The 19,120-nt window shown below is 33.6% G+C and overlaps 1 protein-coding gene across 6 annotated transcripts in view; it reads right to left on the bottom strand.

Moving 5' to 3' along the window:
- Window positions 1–575: 575 nt before the first annotated feature.
- FSD1L (fibronectin type III and SPRY domain containing 1 like) overlaps window positions 576–19,120 on the bottom strand; it is an 83,816-nt gene continuing 65,271 nt past the window's right edge. For 4 of the 6 annotated variants that reach the window (XM_039475018.2, XM_039475019.2, XM_074395118.1 and 1 more), the window contains 4 exons: window positions 15,991–16,091; window positions 15,261–15,512; window positions 11,061–11,149; window positions 576–6,001 (listed from right to left, as the gene is read on the bottom strand). In XM_039475018.2, coding sequence (XP_039330952.1) covers window positions 5,876–6,001; window positions 11,061–11,149; window positions 15,261–15,512; window positions 15,991–16,091 — 568 coding nt within the window. In that variant the 3' untranslated portion in view covers window positions 576–5,875. The remainder of the gene's footprint in view (window positions 6,002–11,060; window positions 11,150–15,260; window positions 15,513–15,990; window positions 16,092–19,120) is intronic. The other 2 variants (XM_039475020.2, XM_074395120.1) reach the window with 1 other exon arrangement.

Below are 19,120 nucleotides of genomic sequence, written 5' to 3'. Positions count from 1 at the left end.
TAAAATACTATTGTGCAGCACTGAGTATATCCTAAGTAGTTCATTAAAGGTCTTCATCCATAACACAAAGGCTAAACCTGAGGAATTAGAATTTTTATTATCACAGCTGCATAGCAAAACCATGTCCAGATAATAGACATACTAAATCTGTAGATTCAGATAACCTGTAAACCATTTAATCCAATTTAAAGCAAAACAAATATGTCAGGAGAGATACCAAGAGATATCCAGGTTAACTAACATGGTTTTGAAATGCTTCATCTTTTTTTATTAAATAACAATGCAATGAAGTTGTCAAATGTTCCGTGGTTACATTTTATATAATTTATCCAGTGACAACAAACTGCCCAGCCATTTGGTTGTTTGGAAAGAATTGTTTAGACCCAATTCACTCTTTGCATGTGGCACTAAGCAACGCTAACTTCAAAGTGCAAATGCCAGCAAGGAAATGTAGCTTAATCCCTTTGTTTGTTTATGCCACTATTCTACACTGACACACCAATGCTGTGAGAAAGCTTTTTTTTTTTCCTAGCGAAATAAGCTTGAGAAAATATAGAAAGGCCACAAATCATGCACAAACTAAATGAATATTAATGAGCATTTTAATTGGGGTTTTTTTTTAAGTCATGTTTGAAATCACTGGTGATACCACATTAAGCACATGCTTTATCAAACTAGATGCAATCTAGAATTATCCAAACACTTAAATATCCACTATTATCCAAAAAGAACACTTTACATTTACAAAGCACTTTACTGCTGCTGAAGCAATTTCACATACTCCATTTCATTTTATTCCTCACAACAGCCCTGTGAGGTAGGCTGTACAACTTATAATTATTTTATAAATAAGGCAATAGAGGCCCAAAGATGATAAACGATTTATGTAGAGGTCATAGGTCTAGTACATGGTAGAGCTAAGGTGATTAATTTTAAATACTGCAATAAGCCAAAATCCTTTTTATATTGTATCCAGGGATTTTTAAGACTTGTGGATTTTAATATAAATTATTTCAAAACTTTAGCTATTATCTGTCTTATAGTATGAATTAGTTATAAAGTTGATTTTAAAGAGTCTCCCTTAATAGGTAAAATAGACTCAGTGCTTTGGTACCTTAGATACATAGGAAATGTTAAAAATCATGCATTCTCATGGCCCTTATGTTCTCCAAAAAGTTCCAATACTAACAAAAATGTGTGTTACCACTTACTATTTGAATTATTTTAACACTAGCAAAACTTAATAAGCTCCAGGCCAAAGCAAACACATTCACCTGCCTTCTGCCTCACATGCTGTGAAATCCTCCACATGGCCGTTCCCATGGACCAGCTGACACTGAATGGGTACCACTAAGGAAAGGAGTCAGTTTAAACTCACTTCGCTTAAATGATGATGAATCTGAAGTCAGTATCTTATATTCACCCAGAAATTATATTCTTTTATTTAATAATTAAGTCATCTGAATAGAAAAGTGTACTCTGGCAAATTCTGGTATTTATTTATAAGTGAATACTAACTTTGATATGGCATGTCCAACAGTATCTTTTCAATGAAGACAACATACATCAAATGTAATCAATTTAAACTCCAACTAATTAAAAATGCCTAAACTGTTTAGGTTAATCAAATACTCCAGGTAACAAAGCTATTATATGTGACATATCAGGATCACAAATAACTGAAGAATGTGCATACTGTAAGATACACATAAAACTAATCTATACTGAATGTGAGGTAATCTTGCCATGATACTTCAGGAAACATTCATGATCTCTTATAATACTCCAATGCCAACATTATGAAATGTATATTTTGGTTAAAAATAAACATTATGATTATCTGCATACTGAGTAAATTTATGTTGACCATACACTTCCCTAAAAGAATATATCTAGAGTAAACACAAAATCAAAGAAGAAACTTTTTCAGACTCATTACATGTGACTATATAAAACAGAACCATTTATATGCAGTTAATTTGATTTTTTCTAGCAAACTATAAAACATTTTAAACTTCTGACTTATTAGCAAAACATTTTTAAGATGCAAACTCTGTCACACTACTCAAAAAGCTGCAAAACTATATGCACAGTACATCAAACTTCATTGGTTTTGGTTAATGTGCATACAAAGTAATCATCACATCTTTGCTGCCATATCACAAACACTCAAATATTTGTTGTATGAATTAGCCAATGAATGGAGACTGATCTTCTAAAAACAAATCACGTTTTAAAAAATAATTATTTTAAAATATAATTAATTTCTTAAGCCTGGAATCACATATTTTATAGTAAGAAGTCTACACTTTCCTCTTTAAATAAATACTCTTTGAAATAATCATTTTCCATATACTTTTCCAATTGTTTTCGTAAGAAACAATAAAATTACTTAATTATAATTTTATGGACAAAGTATATAGAGAAAAATTAATCATTCTAGTCATGAAATAGCGTATCTTAGCCTAATTAAAAGATTCCATTCCATTTACTTTTATTATTTATACCACCAAGGATCAGTCACAAAAATTCAAATTATACATATTATTCATGCTTTAATTTCATAAATAAGTAAATAACAGCAAACCAATATGTCTCTTTTCATAAAATTACTGTTTTCAGTACAGAGTAAATAGGCCAAGTCTAGCTGTACAGCAGTAGTTCACGATTTGTCAGGATGATACAGATGCCATCAATGCAATCCATATACAGACAGGCATGTCTTTAATACTTACAATTAGTTTACCTTATGCCTGGGACATTCAAATAATTGCTGTATATTAAATTTCTCTATGCATTAGTTATTAATGCTTGGTATCTACATATTTACCAAAATTTAAAGATATAATGTGACATGGTCAGCCATCAGAGTCAAAATGAATTGTCAAAAACTTTTTTCTATAGTTAAGGCAGCTCCTTCATTTCTATATCCAGTTTAATAAAACGGGTTTGGAATTCAGTTGCTAAAAGAGAAATGCCATACTAAATCCATGTTTTTATAAAACAACTGCTTTACACCTGTGATATATCCATTATAGTCAACCTCTCAAGCATTTCTTTTATAGAAAGCAATCATGTTTGACCTGTGGAAACAAAAACTAAATAAGTAACAAGGGATGTCTGAAAGGGTTTAATATTTTCTATAATGTATTAAACTGAGCAAGAGCTCAGTATTTTTAAATTCAAATGTCAATGAGAATATTATATATTATGGTTAATAGTTACCTTATTTTAAGATTATTTATATAGTCACTATATTTGATTAGTTTTTAGTTTGGAATGAGGATGACAAACTTTTTTCAGTTTAACTTAACAACAAATAAACTAAAAACATCTTAAACCAAAAAACCCCACATATCTTATTCTTTAATTTTAGAGACCTTTAAGAAGGACAGTAAGAAGAAATCCTCAGATTCTTATTTTCAAGTTAATAACTGCATAATTTAATATCAAGTAATATATGTGACAAGAATTTGGACTCTGGATTTACTGAACTTATACTATTACTACAAAGCCTCTTAGAGATGAAACCTCTCCACTGGAGAGGTTTTCCAAATGAATATTAGAAAATTTTAAGTGAAGAGTTTCAAATGACGACATGAGCACAAGAATCATGTACACTCCTCCAGCCCCTGATTCATATATGCTTTCCCCCACGCCCCTGCAGCAAAGGGCCCTCACCACTTTAACATAATGCCCTGTAGCTTAAACATCAGTTGACACTGCATGGGTCAGGGACCAAGAGTATGCTTAGAGGAAAAAGGCACTGAATTAATGAGAAGAAACAATTATATAAGACAGTAGTAAAAACTTTTTATACAAGAGCATCTGGCCTTTTCTGTACCATATTTGCTAAAATTCACTTAAAGCAACTCAACTACTAAAAATTTCTGCTTTCAGGTTTGAGTCTATGAAGGGCATTATAAATTTCCATTTACTTAGATCCTGGAATAGCCCCTCTATAGGAAACAGAACGTCTGAAAATTTCATTCAAATTCTCTATGAGGAACAAAAACCAAAATTATATTTCCTTGGAGAATCGAAAGAATATCTACTGGCATATTTCATTCTCTGCCTTGCAGTCTTTAAAATTACCAACATGTCATTAGATAATAGTGCAGATATTAATGCCCTCTGGAAAAACAATACTCTAATTCAAATAAAACTCCTCATTTACATTTGTTTTATCAAGGGAATAAAACATCCTAGCAGTAAGCAGTAAATTTTTAGAGAGAATGAGCTATTATTAATACTATGACACAGGTCTTTATGTAGAAAGCAACTCAAATGTAGGCAGTAATGGTCAATCCCTGGAGGAAGGTTATCATAGCACAATATATTTAAAATGAGAATGAAAAAAAACAACGAGAAATGAAAAGTTTCAAAAATTAAGAAAAACAAATTCAGACCTCTTAAAAATGCCCAAGGAATCATTAAATACTGTCATTTTAACTTTTAGTTTAGCTCAAAGGATGTGAGTTACAAATTACAACTGACTTTTTAAGAATAGTTATGTTCTGCTTAATAACCATGGGTTTTGCCCCAAGTCTGGGAAAGACATCTATGTCAATTTTTGAAATAATTAACATTTCTTTAAAAAGAAAATGTAGCAAAGGATGGACAGAAAAATAACCTCTGAATGAATGGTTGCTTGAAAAACCTGTGTGCCAATTAAGTCAAAGATATGCAGATTTTTTTTCAAAACAATTGCTTAAAGCATTCCACATGTTATTCAAAAGAATATATACATTGAGTATTTAGGTACCTCATTTTATAACCTATCCTTCTTAGATAAAAATTGAGTAGTATGTTTTTCAATCCTCTATGTAACTTTAATAAACTTTCATTGCTATTAGAGATGTTAAAAATCAGCATAATTATTACCAGTTAGTGCCACATTCAAGTGGGAATTTTACCAAACTACTAAAGGTAAGATTAAACTGTTGTGTCTAGAAACTTCTTATCACAGTATTTTGGAAAAAAGAAAATGATATACAATCTACTAAATAAACAAAAGAGGATTCTTTTGTAAAACTTATTTTAAAAAGAGGAAAAATAAACCATTTGAAAACCTTTTTATCATTCCCAACATATGATTTTAATTTTTATAAAACCTTAGAGGACTATGTATTTTTAAAGCTTCTGTGTAAGAACTAAATAATAAGTAGTAACAGGGTTTTAAAAAAAGACAAAGTGGGCCGGGCGCGGTGGCTCAAGCCTGTAATCCCAGCACTTTGGGAGGCCAGGGCGGGTGGATCACAAGGTCAAGAGATCGAGACCATCCTGGTCAACATGGTGAAACCCCGTCTCTACTTAAATACAAAAAATTAGCTGGGCATGGTGGCACGTGCTTGTAATCCCACTTACTCAGGAGGCTGAGGCAGGAGAATTGCCTGAACCCAGGAGGCGGAGGTTGCGGTGAGCCGAGATCGCGCCATTGCACTCCAGCCTGGGTAACAAGAGCGAAACTCCATCTCAAAAAAAAAAAAAAAAAGACAAAGTACAGAAGAAAGAAGGCATGACGTAAAAGCTTTTCTCCCCAGGACTTAGGGTTGCCATATGTAATTAAACATATTAGAACAGTCAAAGTAATCCAAGAAATATAAAAATGACTTTTTATGGTAATTAAACACTGCCCTTCCCTCCATTTACTCTTCAATCCTCAGCTTCTTGCTTGGTATCTGCTTGCTTCTATGATACTGCACAGCAGGTTCCTGCAAATGCTTCATACTTGGTGTTTAATGATAACAAATTCCAGGCCTCAAAGCAGAACACAGCAAACCTGATTTTCACTACTCACAAATTCCTGTGATTAGTAACTGCACAGAAAAGGCCACCCAATCAAGTGGGAGGGTAAACGTATTCTGATTAGACATTACTGAGTAACAACATTGTTCAGGCTGCTAGCTGAACCAGTCATTCCATTTTCACTTTTCTGAAGTGTTCTCACAGCACTTGGAACCTGCATCCCAGTACTCAAAGAAAGTCCACCACACCATACCTAAGAAAAGACAAAAAACCTGTCAGATTTCAAATCAAATTAGAACTTTAGTGATTTTAAAATTTCCATTTGTGGCAAAATGCCACACATATGAGCATCAATCATTCTCAAACAGGTAACCATCATATTTGAGCTGAGGGGAAATGGAAAGACTAACTCAGAATTATTTAAGAACCACAGAGGCAGAGGAAGTCTTGCTGGTAGCTGAACCAACTGAAGCTGCACCCAAGAAAGGAACTCAGGGCTACAGAAATTGAGAAACTTAATTGGATTAATCTAGGGAAAAGATATTACCTATCATTACTGATGCCAACCTTCACAACCAAGGGAAGCATACAAAGCACCAACTTACTTCCCAATTATGCTTTTGGTTTTGATAATTAGATATGGCCTGAGACTATAAAAATCTAACACCCCTCTGTTAACAGTAAAATCTACTGTTTTCTTCCCTACCTTGTTAACAACAAGAACTCTTTTATAATTCTTTAAGAGGAACTCCTGACAAAAATGCAAATCACAATATCGAGATGTACTTCCCATGTTCTATTACGCATCAAAAATGTGAATGACTTTGTGAAAGATAAAACTGCTTTGCTTGTAAACAGAGCAGCAATGATTCAATGAAGTGAGAAATAAGATTTGGGACACAGTCAAAAGAATTAAAATATGAAAATATGGATCACTGACACTACATCAACTACCCTGTATGTATTAATAGCAGACACAAGCTTAAAGGGCAATGTTTTTTTAACGTATCCTCACCTTCAATTATATCCTTAAGTGTTCGATATTACTAAGTAACTAGATTATTGTACCCAAGAATCTACTGAACTGTGAAATTCATAGCTATATAATCAACATTCTAAATTTTCAAAACTAGCAGGCTCAGTAATGATAACTCCCAAATACAAAAGCAACTTTCTGATTGTAAAACTACTACATTATTTTTTGGAAATTATTTAAATGGTTTAGAAAAATATTTACTCAAAATCTAGCATGATCAATGCAAAAAGAAATCAATGGAAGTCAGTCTTTTCAATAAATGGTACTGAAACAATTGGATAGACACACAAAAATGAACTTCAAGCCATACTTTATACCTTACACAAAAATTAACTCAAAATAATCATGAACCTGAATGTAAAACCTACGACTGTCAAACTTCGAGAAGAAAATATAAACCCTTTGTGACTCTGAGTTGGGCTAAGTGCTACCCATAAAAGGGAAAAAAGATTACTAAATTGGACTTCATGTCGAAATGAAAAACTTTTTGAAACATTCAGAATATGAAAATGCAAACCATAAACCAAGAGAAAATATTTGCAAAGCATATATCTGATAAAGGATTCACATCCAAACTGTATAAATCTCTTAAAAATAGGAAAACAAGGCCAGGTACAGTGCCTCATGCCTGTAATCTGAGTACTTTGCGGTGCCAAGGCTGGCGGATCATTTGAGTCCAGGACTCTTAGACCAGCCTGGGCAACATGGCAAAACTCCAGCTGTACCAAAAAAAAAAAAAACAAACCTTTTAAATAGCTGGTGTAGTCCCAACTATTCAGGAGGCTGAGGTGGGAGGAACACCTGAGCCCAGGCAGTTGTGGCTGCAGTGGGCTATGATTGCACCACTGTACTCTAGCCTGGGTTACAGAGCGAGACCCTGTCTTAAAAATAAAGTAGAATAAAAAATAAGAAAACAAATAAGTCCTAAAAAGCAAGCGAAGAATTTTAACCGCAACTTCAAAGAAATTATATGAATGGCAAATAAGCACATGAAACATCATTTGTCATTAGGAAAGTACAAATAAAAACACAATGAAATACCACTACACACCTATTAAAATGGCTTACCAACAACAAAGAATCTGTTAATACCAAATAATAGCAAGGATATGACCAACTCTCATATCATTGATAGGAAGGCAAAAAATGGTACAGCCACTTTGGAAAACATTTTGGTAGTTCCCTATGACATTCAACATATACTTTCAATGTGATACAGCAACCCTATTACTACTGTTAGGTATTTATCCAAGGAAAAATCCCATATGTAAACGTTTATAGTGATTTTATTCATAACTGCTCCAAACTGGGAAAAACCCAAGTGTCTTTCAACTGGTGAATGAATGAATTGTGTTACATACATATATGAAATACTCAGCAATGAAAAAGAGAATAGTGACACCACAACAAAATGGATGAATTTTGAATGCATTATGCTACAGAGTTGAAAAGCTACATACCATACAATTCTATTTATATGATGTTCTGGAAAAGGCAAAACTATAGGGACTATGAACTGGTTACTGATAGCTAGAGCTCGTTGTGTGGAGGGTCCACTATAAAGGAACACAAAGGAATTTTCTAGGGTGATGGAAATGTGCTGTATCTTCATTATGGTGGTTTTACAATTTTAGGCATTTGCTAAAAAACACAGAATTGCATCATACTATAAATTATAATTCAGTAAAACTGACTTAAAATTAATCTTGTACACAAAGCATTTAACAAGCATTAACGTAATCAAAAAAGCCTTCAATGAAAGCAAAAATTTTTTAACAAGTTTAAAATAACTTCTTGCAGAATCTTACGACATTTACTAATATAATTAGAGTATTATTTGGAATGAAAAACAAAAACTCAGTACATACACACGATATAGCTTCAAATTAAAAATTAAACCTACTTTTTGTAAAAGTACATCTAAGACTTGGAAAACATTTTTCTGCATTCCACATGGTAAACAATTTGTCCTTGATGGAAAAGTATCCAAAAATGCATAATATAGCAGAGGCTTATACAAAGTCAAAAAAAAAAGAAAAAGAAAAAGAAAAAAGAAACAACCCTTCCAGTATCTTTATGTTTCCATAAGCAATAATTTTAGTCACTAATCACTTACCTTTAATGTAAAAGTAAAAGTAGATGTCCTGGTTATTAGTATTGTTTTAAACTTAAGAGTTTAATGTATCTAGAATAAATAATTATTATGGATAATGAGATTTTAAAGCACTGTATTTTAAACCCACTCAAACTCTGAAAACTTTCTCCTCATAGTTGAGAAATTACAATTAGGGATGATGATACAAGAACACACATGCAAAATATTGTAAGTTTGCATTTGAAATACACCATCTTGGTTTACAGAGGTAGCCTCCAAATTTAAGAAAAGTTCTAGCCAAAGTAACAGAAACTTTAACTGGATCCCAGAACTCCCCACAGGAGCCTAACCTATAAAGAAATGCAGAGGGCTACCAGTTGGAAAAAAACAGTAACATTTGCTTAAAAAATTAAATTCAAAGCCATGTTTCATTTTGTGCAGAGAAACATGATTTTTTTTTATCAGCCTGAAATTGAGTAGACCTGCAATCACATAGGATGTAATTACTGTGTGGTGTGCATACATATATTCAGCATAGCACACTAAGACAGTCATCTAATATTGTACAAAGATGACAATGCACTATGATCTTGTCAATATGGAATTCCATAGGGAATTCAAGAGTGTACCTAGATCCTTACTTCATACCAAACACATCAATTCTACATTGTACTTGCATTGTAAATGCAGTCTATATCTAAATATGCAACATGTACCTTTTAGAAGACAAGAATATTTTCATGACCTTGGGAGTGCATACTGATTTCTTAAACAGAATGCAAAAAGTGCTAGCTGTAAATGAAAAAATTGATAAACTCAACAAAATTAACTTTTTTTTATCAAACAATACCAACAAGGGAAAAGAAAAGCCAGAGTGAAGAAGATCCTACAAATTAATCCATAATAGGAAGACAACCTAATAGAAATGCAAGCAAAAGATCTGAATAGCCAGTTCACAAAAAAAATACCCAAATAGTCAACAAACATGTAAAAAGGTGCTCAACAGTGCTAATACCCAAGGAAATGCAAATAATATATTAGCCACTAGAAGGACAAAAATTTTTTGTAAAGGTATTACCAAGTGTTGACAAGGATTTGAAGAAACTCAAATTTTCACATACTGCTAGTTGTAAATTAGCATAACCAACCACTCTGGGAAACTGGCAGTACTATTACAGTTGATTACACACGTACCATACATCTAGCAACCCCAATCATAGGTGTATACTTAATGGAAATATACACATACATTTATCAAAAGACTGAACAAAAATATTCACAGCAGTTCTATTTGTTTAAAATCACAAATGGAAACCACCCACATACACAACTAAATTAGAATGTATAAACTGTGATACAGTCACAGAACAGGAAACTATACGGCTATAGTTCATGAGAATGAATGAACTAAATAACCACATAGAATATGGATAAATCCCACAAACAATGTTGAGTCAAAAAGATACTGTATGATTCTATTTATATAAAACTGAAAATGAAGTAAAGTAAATTTGTTTGTTTTTTCTTTTTTTTTGAGCCAGAGTCTCACTCTGTCACCAGGCTGGAGTGCAATGGCATGATGTCGGCTCACTGCAACCTCCACCTCCTGGGTTCAAGCGATTCTCCTGCCTCAGCCTCCTGAGTAGCTGGGATTACAGGCACACACCACTACACCCAGCTAATTTTTGTATTTTCAGTAGAGACAGGGTTTTATCATGTTGGCTAGGATGATCTCGATCTCCTGACGTTGTGATCTACCCACCTTGGCCTCCCCAAATGCTAGGATTACAGGCATAAGCCACTGCACCTGGCCAAATTTGGGGTATTAAAAGTCAGTACAGTGTTAACGCTGGAGAAGGGCCATCAGGGACTGGAAATGGACAGTAGAGAGAGCCTCTGACGTACTCGTAATGTTCTAGGTGCTGGTTACATACTGGAGTGCAACCCTACAAAAACTCACCAAACTACATATTTATGATTTGTGTACTTCATGTATTAACTTCAATAAAATATACCAAAAATATATGAAAATCACAGATTTGGGAGGGGTGAATTGGGGAAAGGGAGAAGAATATGAAGGAAAAATAAAATATTCTTTTCCAAATACATGGTATAGAATATTCTCCTTACAGTTGCCAAACCAAGTACATTAGGTATATATAAAATATAAAACATACTAACCATGAAACCAGGTAGTAGTGGCTGAGTAAATTTTGTCTTAAAGGAATATAGCAACTGTTTCGAGTTTGCATCATAGAATGAAAGTTGACCTAAAAAAGAAAGAAAAAAAGCCTAATTAAACAAAAAATTGTAACATTTAATTCTAATGTATAATCATGTAAAAAAGTAATAATATATAAGTTGGCATTAATTTCTGTTATAAACTATGAGAACTGGATTAATTATTCTCACATGAAAATCAGAAGGACACATGCTTAAGTTTTCAAAGCCCAATCCAATTTTCTTCCCCTGGTTTTCAAGACCTCCATAATATCTCTATAATCTGGTACTATTCTACTTATTTAATGCAAACTATTTCTTTATCATTATTTAACAATGGCTTCATAAGTCCAGTATAAACCAAGACCATTTCTTCCTCCTTATTTTTTCTATAACCATCCTCTCACCCAAATGCTAATCACCAATTAAAGTTTACTCTAGTAAACCTTGTCTTCTACCTACCTGAAGCCATACTCACACTCTAGTCTCTGAAATCACAGTATAATTATCATTGCTTCAATTCTGTTAATTTTTTTTTTCAATAGAGGCAGGGTATTGCTATTTTGTATAAGCTGGTCTTGAACTCCTGAGCTTAAGCAATCCTCTCTCTACCTCAGACTCCCAAAGTGGTAGGATTACAAGCATGAACCACCATGCTTGACCTGCTTTGCTAATTTTTAAAATCACCTCACAGTATATCTTTCAATAGGATCATGCCCTAAAAAAAAGCTGTCTGACCTCTTAAACTGTCCAACCTAATGGCATCCTTACAACTGTTATCACTTCTTAAAACTCTTCTCTGATGACCACTCTCTTGGTTTGTATCATAACTCTGGGGGTAACTTCACAATCTCCTCCTTTTCTTCCTATTCTAAATGTAGCTGCTTGGTCCACACTCTTTTTTCTTTATATAATGCTTCCTTAATAAATCAACTGCCACCAAAGAGGAAGATAAAATAAACTAGTATGTATGCACAATATTATGTAGGTTGCTTAGTATTTTGAGGTAACGTACGCAAAGTACTCAGTACTCTGATCACAAAGTTAGTAAATAGCAGAACAGTAATGCTTAAATATATTGTTCTGTATAATCTTCAATAGCAATTCTGTAATATTGTCTCAAATATTTACCATCAGCTCTACTTAACTGCCGAGTTCTGGCACTGAATTTCAAAATGCTTGCTAAACATGCCATATGGTTATCCTGCTGGCATTTCATTTCCCCAAAAAACTTTATGCTCTCTATTCTGTTGACACTGTAATCCTCTTGATCACACTGGCTGGAACCTCAAAGTCATTTTCAACTTGTCTCTCCTCAGCTGATCCATATTTAGTTACAAAATCCTATGAATTCTACTTCCACACTGTCAAATCCACTCTTAATTCTCCACTGCTCAGATCCTTGTTGCCAGTTACTCAGCAAACACTTATTAAGGGCTTCCTATGTGAAAAGCACTTGCCAGCCAATAAGGACTTAATAGCTAACAAAAGAGATACAGTCCTGCTCTACACTGTTTGAAGACTGCTTCCTGAAAAGTCTTATGCTCTCTATGCTTTCAATCTCTTCCAGCTTAAGCCATGGACTTTAATATTTCTAAAACTAGATTATTTTATGACTATAGTGTTCTAAAACATGCAGAACCACCCCTCCCCAATACTAAGGACCACTCCATTATTATTTTTCAAGGCTCTCAGAATCTGATCCTATTCCACAATACAACTTCCCCTTGCCATATGTTATGCTCTAGGCTAAAAACTGTATCTCACTACTACCTTTGTGGACTCACATAGCATGGGAAAAGAAAGAAAATAAGCAAATGTTGTCTTGGTAGTTGAAAAAGAAAAAGAAAATGTGTGCTAATAAATTTGCCATTTATCCTGAGGAAAATGATTTATCTGATTCAAAGTAGGTTACAAAACAACACAGCAAAACTAACATGTCATCACTAAAAAACTACTTTTTCTCCTTTTTTGAGTAAATTAATTGATAGCTCATGGAATTATTTGGGCACAATATTACTAAAATAACAAAATTTAGTATTATTAGGTTAAGTGTCAACTTGGAGATAAAACATCTAGGGGATTACTTTAGTTCAATATGATGTCATCTTCAAATTTATTATACATTAGATGACTGTAGAGAACATGCTTAAGAAATAACTAATTCAGTGGGATTTAAACTTTTCTCGAAACATAAATATCAAGTTAATTTTCAGATGATTTTAACAGGAGGGGAAACGTGGCCAAATCTATTAAAATGAAACTAAAAAAGGTAAATGTAATAGCCATCATTTACGTTATACATAATATTGAGTTATTTTTAAAAACTCTAAACTAGCCGAACGTGGTGGCTGATGCCAGTAATCCCAGCACTTTGGGAGGCTGAGGCAGGTGGATCACTTGAGGTCAGAAGTTCAAGACCAACCTAGCCAACATGGTGAAACCCTGTCTCTACTTAAAATACAAAGATTAGCAAGGCATGGCGGTGCATGCCTGTAATCCCAGCTACTCAGGAGGCTGAGGCCAGAGAATTGCTTGAACCTGGGAGGTGGAGGTTACAGTAAGCTGAGATGGTGCCACTACACTCCAGCCTGGGCAACAGAGCAAGACTCCATCTAAAAAAAAAAAACCCAAAACTCTAAACTGACTAATAAAAGAAGAAAAATAATTTAACATAATGCCATGAAAAAAGATCTAGTGGACTAGGGTAACTACAAGCTCAATACTGGTCAGCAGTGCTAAGTCATATTATTAGAAGTAGCACAGCCAAATTACTGCCCTTTGCTGGTCAGAGGTCATGTATTCCACTCTAATAACCAACCTTTAAGAAAAACACTGACATACAAGACAGGCATAGGAGATGATAAAGACTTGGAAAAATTAAATTTTAACAGGAGCAGCTAATAACAGAGAATATATGGTCTGGAAAAACAAGGCAAGAAAAGCAATGTTAGTATACCCGTAGTTTTTAATAAACAAGGATTATCATGCAAATATTAATGAGGAAATACAATTCTGTGTTTATTCAGATGGCAAAATTTAAGAGCAACAGTCTCCAGAGTTATAGGGGACAAAACGAGTCAACTTAAGAAAAATATTCTAACCAAGAGCTGTCCAACAATGAAATAGCCTGCTTTCTAACACAGTAAACTTCACATTAAAAGTTCTTCAAGGGGCAGTGGGGAGGGATAACATGGGGAGAAATGACAGATATAGATGAAAGGGGAAGAGAGGCAGAATGTTCTAAACTATTATTAAAACCACCTGGTTATGTATGCACCTATGCAACAACCCTGCATGACCTGCACATGTACCCCAGAACCTAAAGCAAAATAAAAAAAAATTTTTTTAAAAAGCTATTCAAGCACAGGAGTGCCAACTACCTGCAAAGATAATGTAACAATGATTTTATGCTGTGTGTCAGATGGAGTAACTTCTTTTCTTTTCTTTTTTGGATTAGACCACAATGTGTTAATAGTTCTGTAATAAATTCTGATATTAGGGGAAAACCCCTTTGGCCCTTATAAAAAAGATATCATGAGTCATTCTGAAGAACATCTTTAAAGACAGCATCTTGAAAATTAAGAACATTCCATTCATATCAAGTTTGATGGGATTTGGCACAATAAAATTTGCTGTATAGCTTATATTTACTATGATAGTAGAAAATATGGCTCTCATATCTTCTTGAATTTTAAAAAAAATTTTCATAGGCACACAGTAGTACATAAAATGTTTTCATATAGGCATGCAATGTGTAATAAACACATCATGTAAAATGGGGTATTCATCCTGGGTTGGGTAATTTCTAAGGTCTACTTCAACTAGAAAATTCTGACTACCACTCTTTGGAGGTAGGTAATAAAATGGTAAGGAAGGAATTAAAATGGACAGAAGGAATGTTAGTGCTGAAGACTAAAATTAGCAAAATCTTTCAGGTTTAGTATATTATAAATGAGTGCTTTTGTGGGGCTCCAGGCAGACATCACATATACCATTCTAGTCAATTCTAGAACTGTGATTATGATTGTGATCAAAAGTCTACTTGATCAAAATGTCCTTACCACAATACAAATGGAAATCCTGTATAGATGCTTACCAGTGAAAGGTACTGAAATTCAAGCAACTATGATGAAATAACGTATGAAAAAATAAACTTACCCCCATCAAAATCACAAAATACACCTATTTTTTCAGGAACGGTAACATCCAAAGCTTTGACTTTATTATTATGCTTTGCTGCAAATGTGTTTTGTAGCCAGTTGTTGACATGGATACACCAACTAGTGTTTGTCTTTCCCAACTGGTCAAATTTCCCCAACGTTTTGTATGCTACTCCTACACTGTAGGATTTACAATCCTTCTGGGCCTTGACTTCCCAATAATGTTGTCCACTTTCAATAGCAGTGTCTCCTACAAAAGATCAGAAAGGTAGATTTGACTCTTATCTCTTCGTTATGAGTCACATAGTTTTACCTATCACTCTTCCCAAGAAAAGACACAAAAATTTTATTCAAGTACTTTTTCTATAAGAATAATCATGTTAACACACAGACACTAAATGCAAAGTGCTTGCTATAATTTTACCTTTATGTTTAGTGCTATTCTTCTGAATATAAAATGCTTCTGAGGTTTTCTTCCTTACTATCTCCCCTCCAGGTTTATGTGTATAAATATGTGGGAACACTATTTAAGCTAAAGTAGAGTTTTAAAAGTATCAATATTAGTAAGACACTCTGAAAACTCCCCAAAGTAATTAGGCTTCAATTGAGAAAAACTTCTTGCAAAGATTTATTCAATATACAGGCAGTCACTTTAAGTGGAAAGTCCACCAGTGTGATTTTGATGCCTTTAATCTGAGATAATAAAGAACAATTATGTTTTATCCTACCCAGCACTGTGTATGATTCTCCAGTAAAACGATCTCTACTGCCTCTTACTGCTGGTGGCCTGGAGCCTACAGATGTTCGTTTTGGGGATGGTGTACCACTTCTAGATAAGCAAGAAGAAAAAAGAAAAACAAATATTTTATATTGTAAATGTTTCATAAACTAAAATTACAATTCATGGAAGAAACCTCTGAAAAGATTTCTAATTATGCTATAGAAATAACAACATTCAATTTAATCTAAACTATTATTAAAGAGCACTGTCAATTATAAACACTGAAATGTAAGAAGCTATCAATACAGAGCAGGCTGAAGACACTAATGGCATGCAGACTGAGCAAGGCTTATATAAAGAACACACAGCTGAAATAAGAAAGGATGCGACAAGACTTACTAAACAAAACAAAAAGAATTCAAGAAAGATAATGAGTTACAGCTTTTTTTTGCAATTAAACTTAAAGCAAAGATAGGTTTCTTCTTATAATCGTAACTAAATAACCCTTTTTATAAACAGTGAGTATTTTTGCTCTGAATCTTACCTTCTTAAAAATAGAAATGGTGGCCAGGCACGGTGGCTCACACCTGTAATCCCAGCACTTTGGAGGCCAAGGCAAGTGGATCACCTGAGGTCGGAAGTTCAAGACCAGCCTGACCAACATGGAGAAACCCCATCTCTACTAAAAATACAAAATTAACTGGGCATGGTGGCACATGCCTGTAATCCCAGCTACTCATGTGGCTGAGGCAGGAGAATCACTTGAACCCGAGAAGCAGAGGTTGTGGTGAGCCAAGACTGCACCATTGCACTCCAGCATGGGCAACAAGAGCAGAAACTCCGTCTCAAAAAAAAAAAAAAAAGAAAGAAAGAAAGAAAGAAAGAAATGGCAATTGTCCAAATCCATGTACAGGATAACATCAAGTATTATGAAGCATTTCTCCTACTAGAATAGACAAGATCCACCTTGACTTCCTCTTATATCAAATTATATGATATATGGAAAACTTGAGAATATTGGGATCTTTACTAACTTTCAAAAACTCAAAATAGATTAAGTCCCAAAGATGTTTTCAAAATAACTTTTTAATTATATTGCATTACTGCATTTAAAAAAGATTTTTTGGTTAAGATTATCCTAAAGTTATTATTTAGAGAAAATGGGATAACTATATTCTCACCACTAATTAGCAATAAAAATATTTTTTTCCAACATAGCACTGGAAGTTTTCTTCCTAAGAAAAGATCAGTTTAGAAGATTTTAATATAAGCTATCAATACTAGAATAGAAATGCCTGACAAAGGCAAAACAAGAATACAGATAAAATTTAAAGTCATTTCATATGATTCATTTCATATAATTCAGTGACTTCATTCTGCATTATTTAAATGTCTTGCTATCAGCAGATTTATTAGACAATTTCAAAGAACTCAGGACCACTTCAACTGTCTTTTTAGTGAATAATATTAAGTAGCAAAAGTATAGGTCTAGAACTATAACATTAACATGACTTAGTTTATTTCTTCCCAAAGGATTTCAAAGGTCCTTTTTGTAAAGGTATTTATTTAAAAATACACTTAAAAAGTGACATAGGTTCTATTTGAACAGACAGCATGAACAAAGGTGAATGTGGACAGATTAAAAATTCTGTGAAACTTATACTAAGGAAGAAAGTAGTTTCTTGCCATTGGGTAGGGGGACAGCAAAACAGAATGTGAGGGGGGGAAAATTCCAGAATAGTTGTTGAAGTCTTCTCCAAAATAAAGGATAGAAACAAATAAAAATTACTAAACATTTATACTCTTTATCCTGAATAACAAAAATATATGTTTTCACTTCTTCAAGGTTTGGAATGGCCACGTTTTCTAAGCGGATACTTATACAATACTTGCAAGAGTCATTAGTAAGAAAGTAAAACTGCAAATATTGTCAACTGATAATTCAGGAAAAAAGAACTACATCATAATTTTCTTTCTGATTCATTTTATACAAGCTGATAGAGAATGTTAACAGCCTGATTACAAAAGGTCTATGTGTTTTCAAAAGTTTTATCTTAAGCTCAGGAGAAAATATAACATTGCATTTGCCCCAAAGTTAAAAAAAAAAAAAAAAAGTACATGTAACTCTATATTCATGATCTTGCAGGGGGCAAACAATCTTGAAATCAGCAATTTTAAACCATTTCCTGAACTCAAGGGAATCCACAGATGCCACATAGGTACTATGGGAAGAAGCCAGCTTTAGGGCTTCTTCCCTTTTTTAACCAGCTATACTTTTCCCTTTTTAGACTAGGCTTCTGAAAGTACTTCATTAAAGAAACCACACTGTTGTTTTTTTTTTAAAAGTGTCAAAAACAATATTTTAGATGCAACATTGAAGGAAGACAGGAAAAGAAAGAAGGTAAAAGTAAAATTGTTTCAACATGGTATATAAATTATAACAAAAAAGCTTTTAGGTCTCCAAAACACTTATGTAATAAAAGAACTCTGTGGATTGAGGTTATCTGAAATGAAAGTACATTCTCCCTTAGGAAAAAAATGGGTGCAGAGCTCACCAAAGATTACCCAATTCATCAAGTTACCAATTCATAAATTGACTGCATATCAATCTTCCTCCACCCAAGTTATTCAATAGCAAATATTGGTAATTATACAAAAATGAACCCACTTTTAGTTAATAAAAATGTCAGTATTTGTGAAAAATTACTTTTGTAACTAGAGAGGAAGATGGGATACAATAAGCTCAGAACACTAGCTCTTCATTATAACTAACTTGACTTCTAAGCCCAGTGCTTTCTAGCAGTATTGCTAGTATTCTCCTTACTACTAACAGTCATGACTATGGTTGCTATTCAGCTGAGAAACAGAGCAAAGAAAGTCAACATGATTTTATTTTGGGTAACTAGGTGAGAATCAAATGAAAGGAGATGAGAGGTTAAAGTAAATGTGTAATCAGGAGTGAGAAGGAATTCAATGAGCCAAACCAGTGGTTTTCCTACATAGCTGCATGTCAGAACCACTTGGGAAACATTAAAAAATGCAAATTACCAGGACTTACCATAAACTACTAAATCAGACACTGGAGGGTAGGCTTGAGAAACCCATGTGTTTTTAAAATAAGAATTTCAAGACTTTGC

Source organism: Saimiri boliviensis, chromosome 2, assembly GCF_048565385.1.
Source record: "Saimiri boliviensis isolate mSaiBol1 chromosome 2, mSaiBol1.pri, whole genome shotgun sequence".
Taxonomy (NCBI): Eukaryota; Metazoa; Chordata; class Mammalia; order Primates; family Cebidae; genus Saimiri; species Saimiri boliviensis.
Note: the sequence above shows the minus strand (reverse complement) of the source record. Positions and strands in the feature narration are given on the sequence as shown.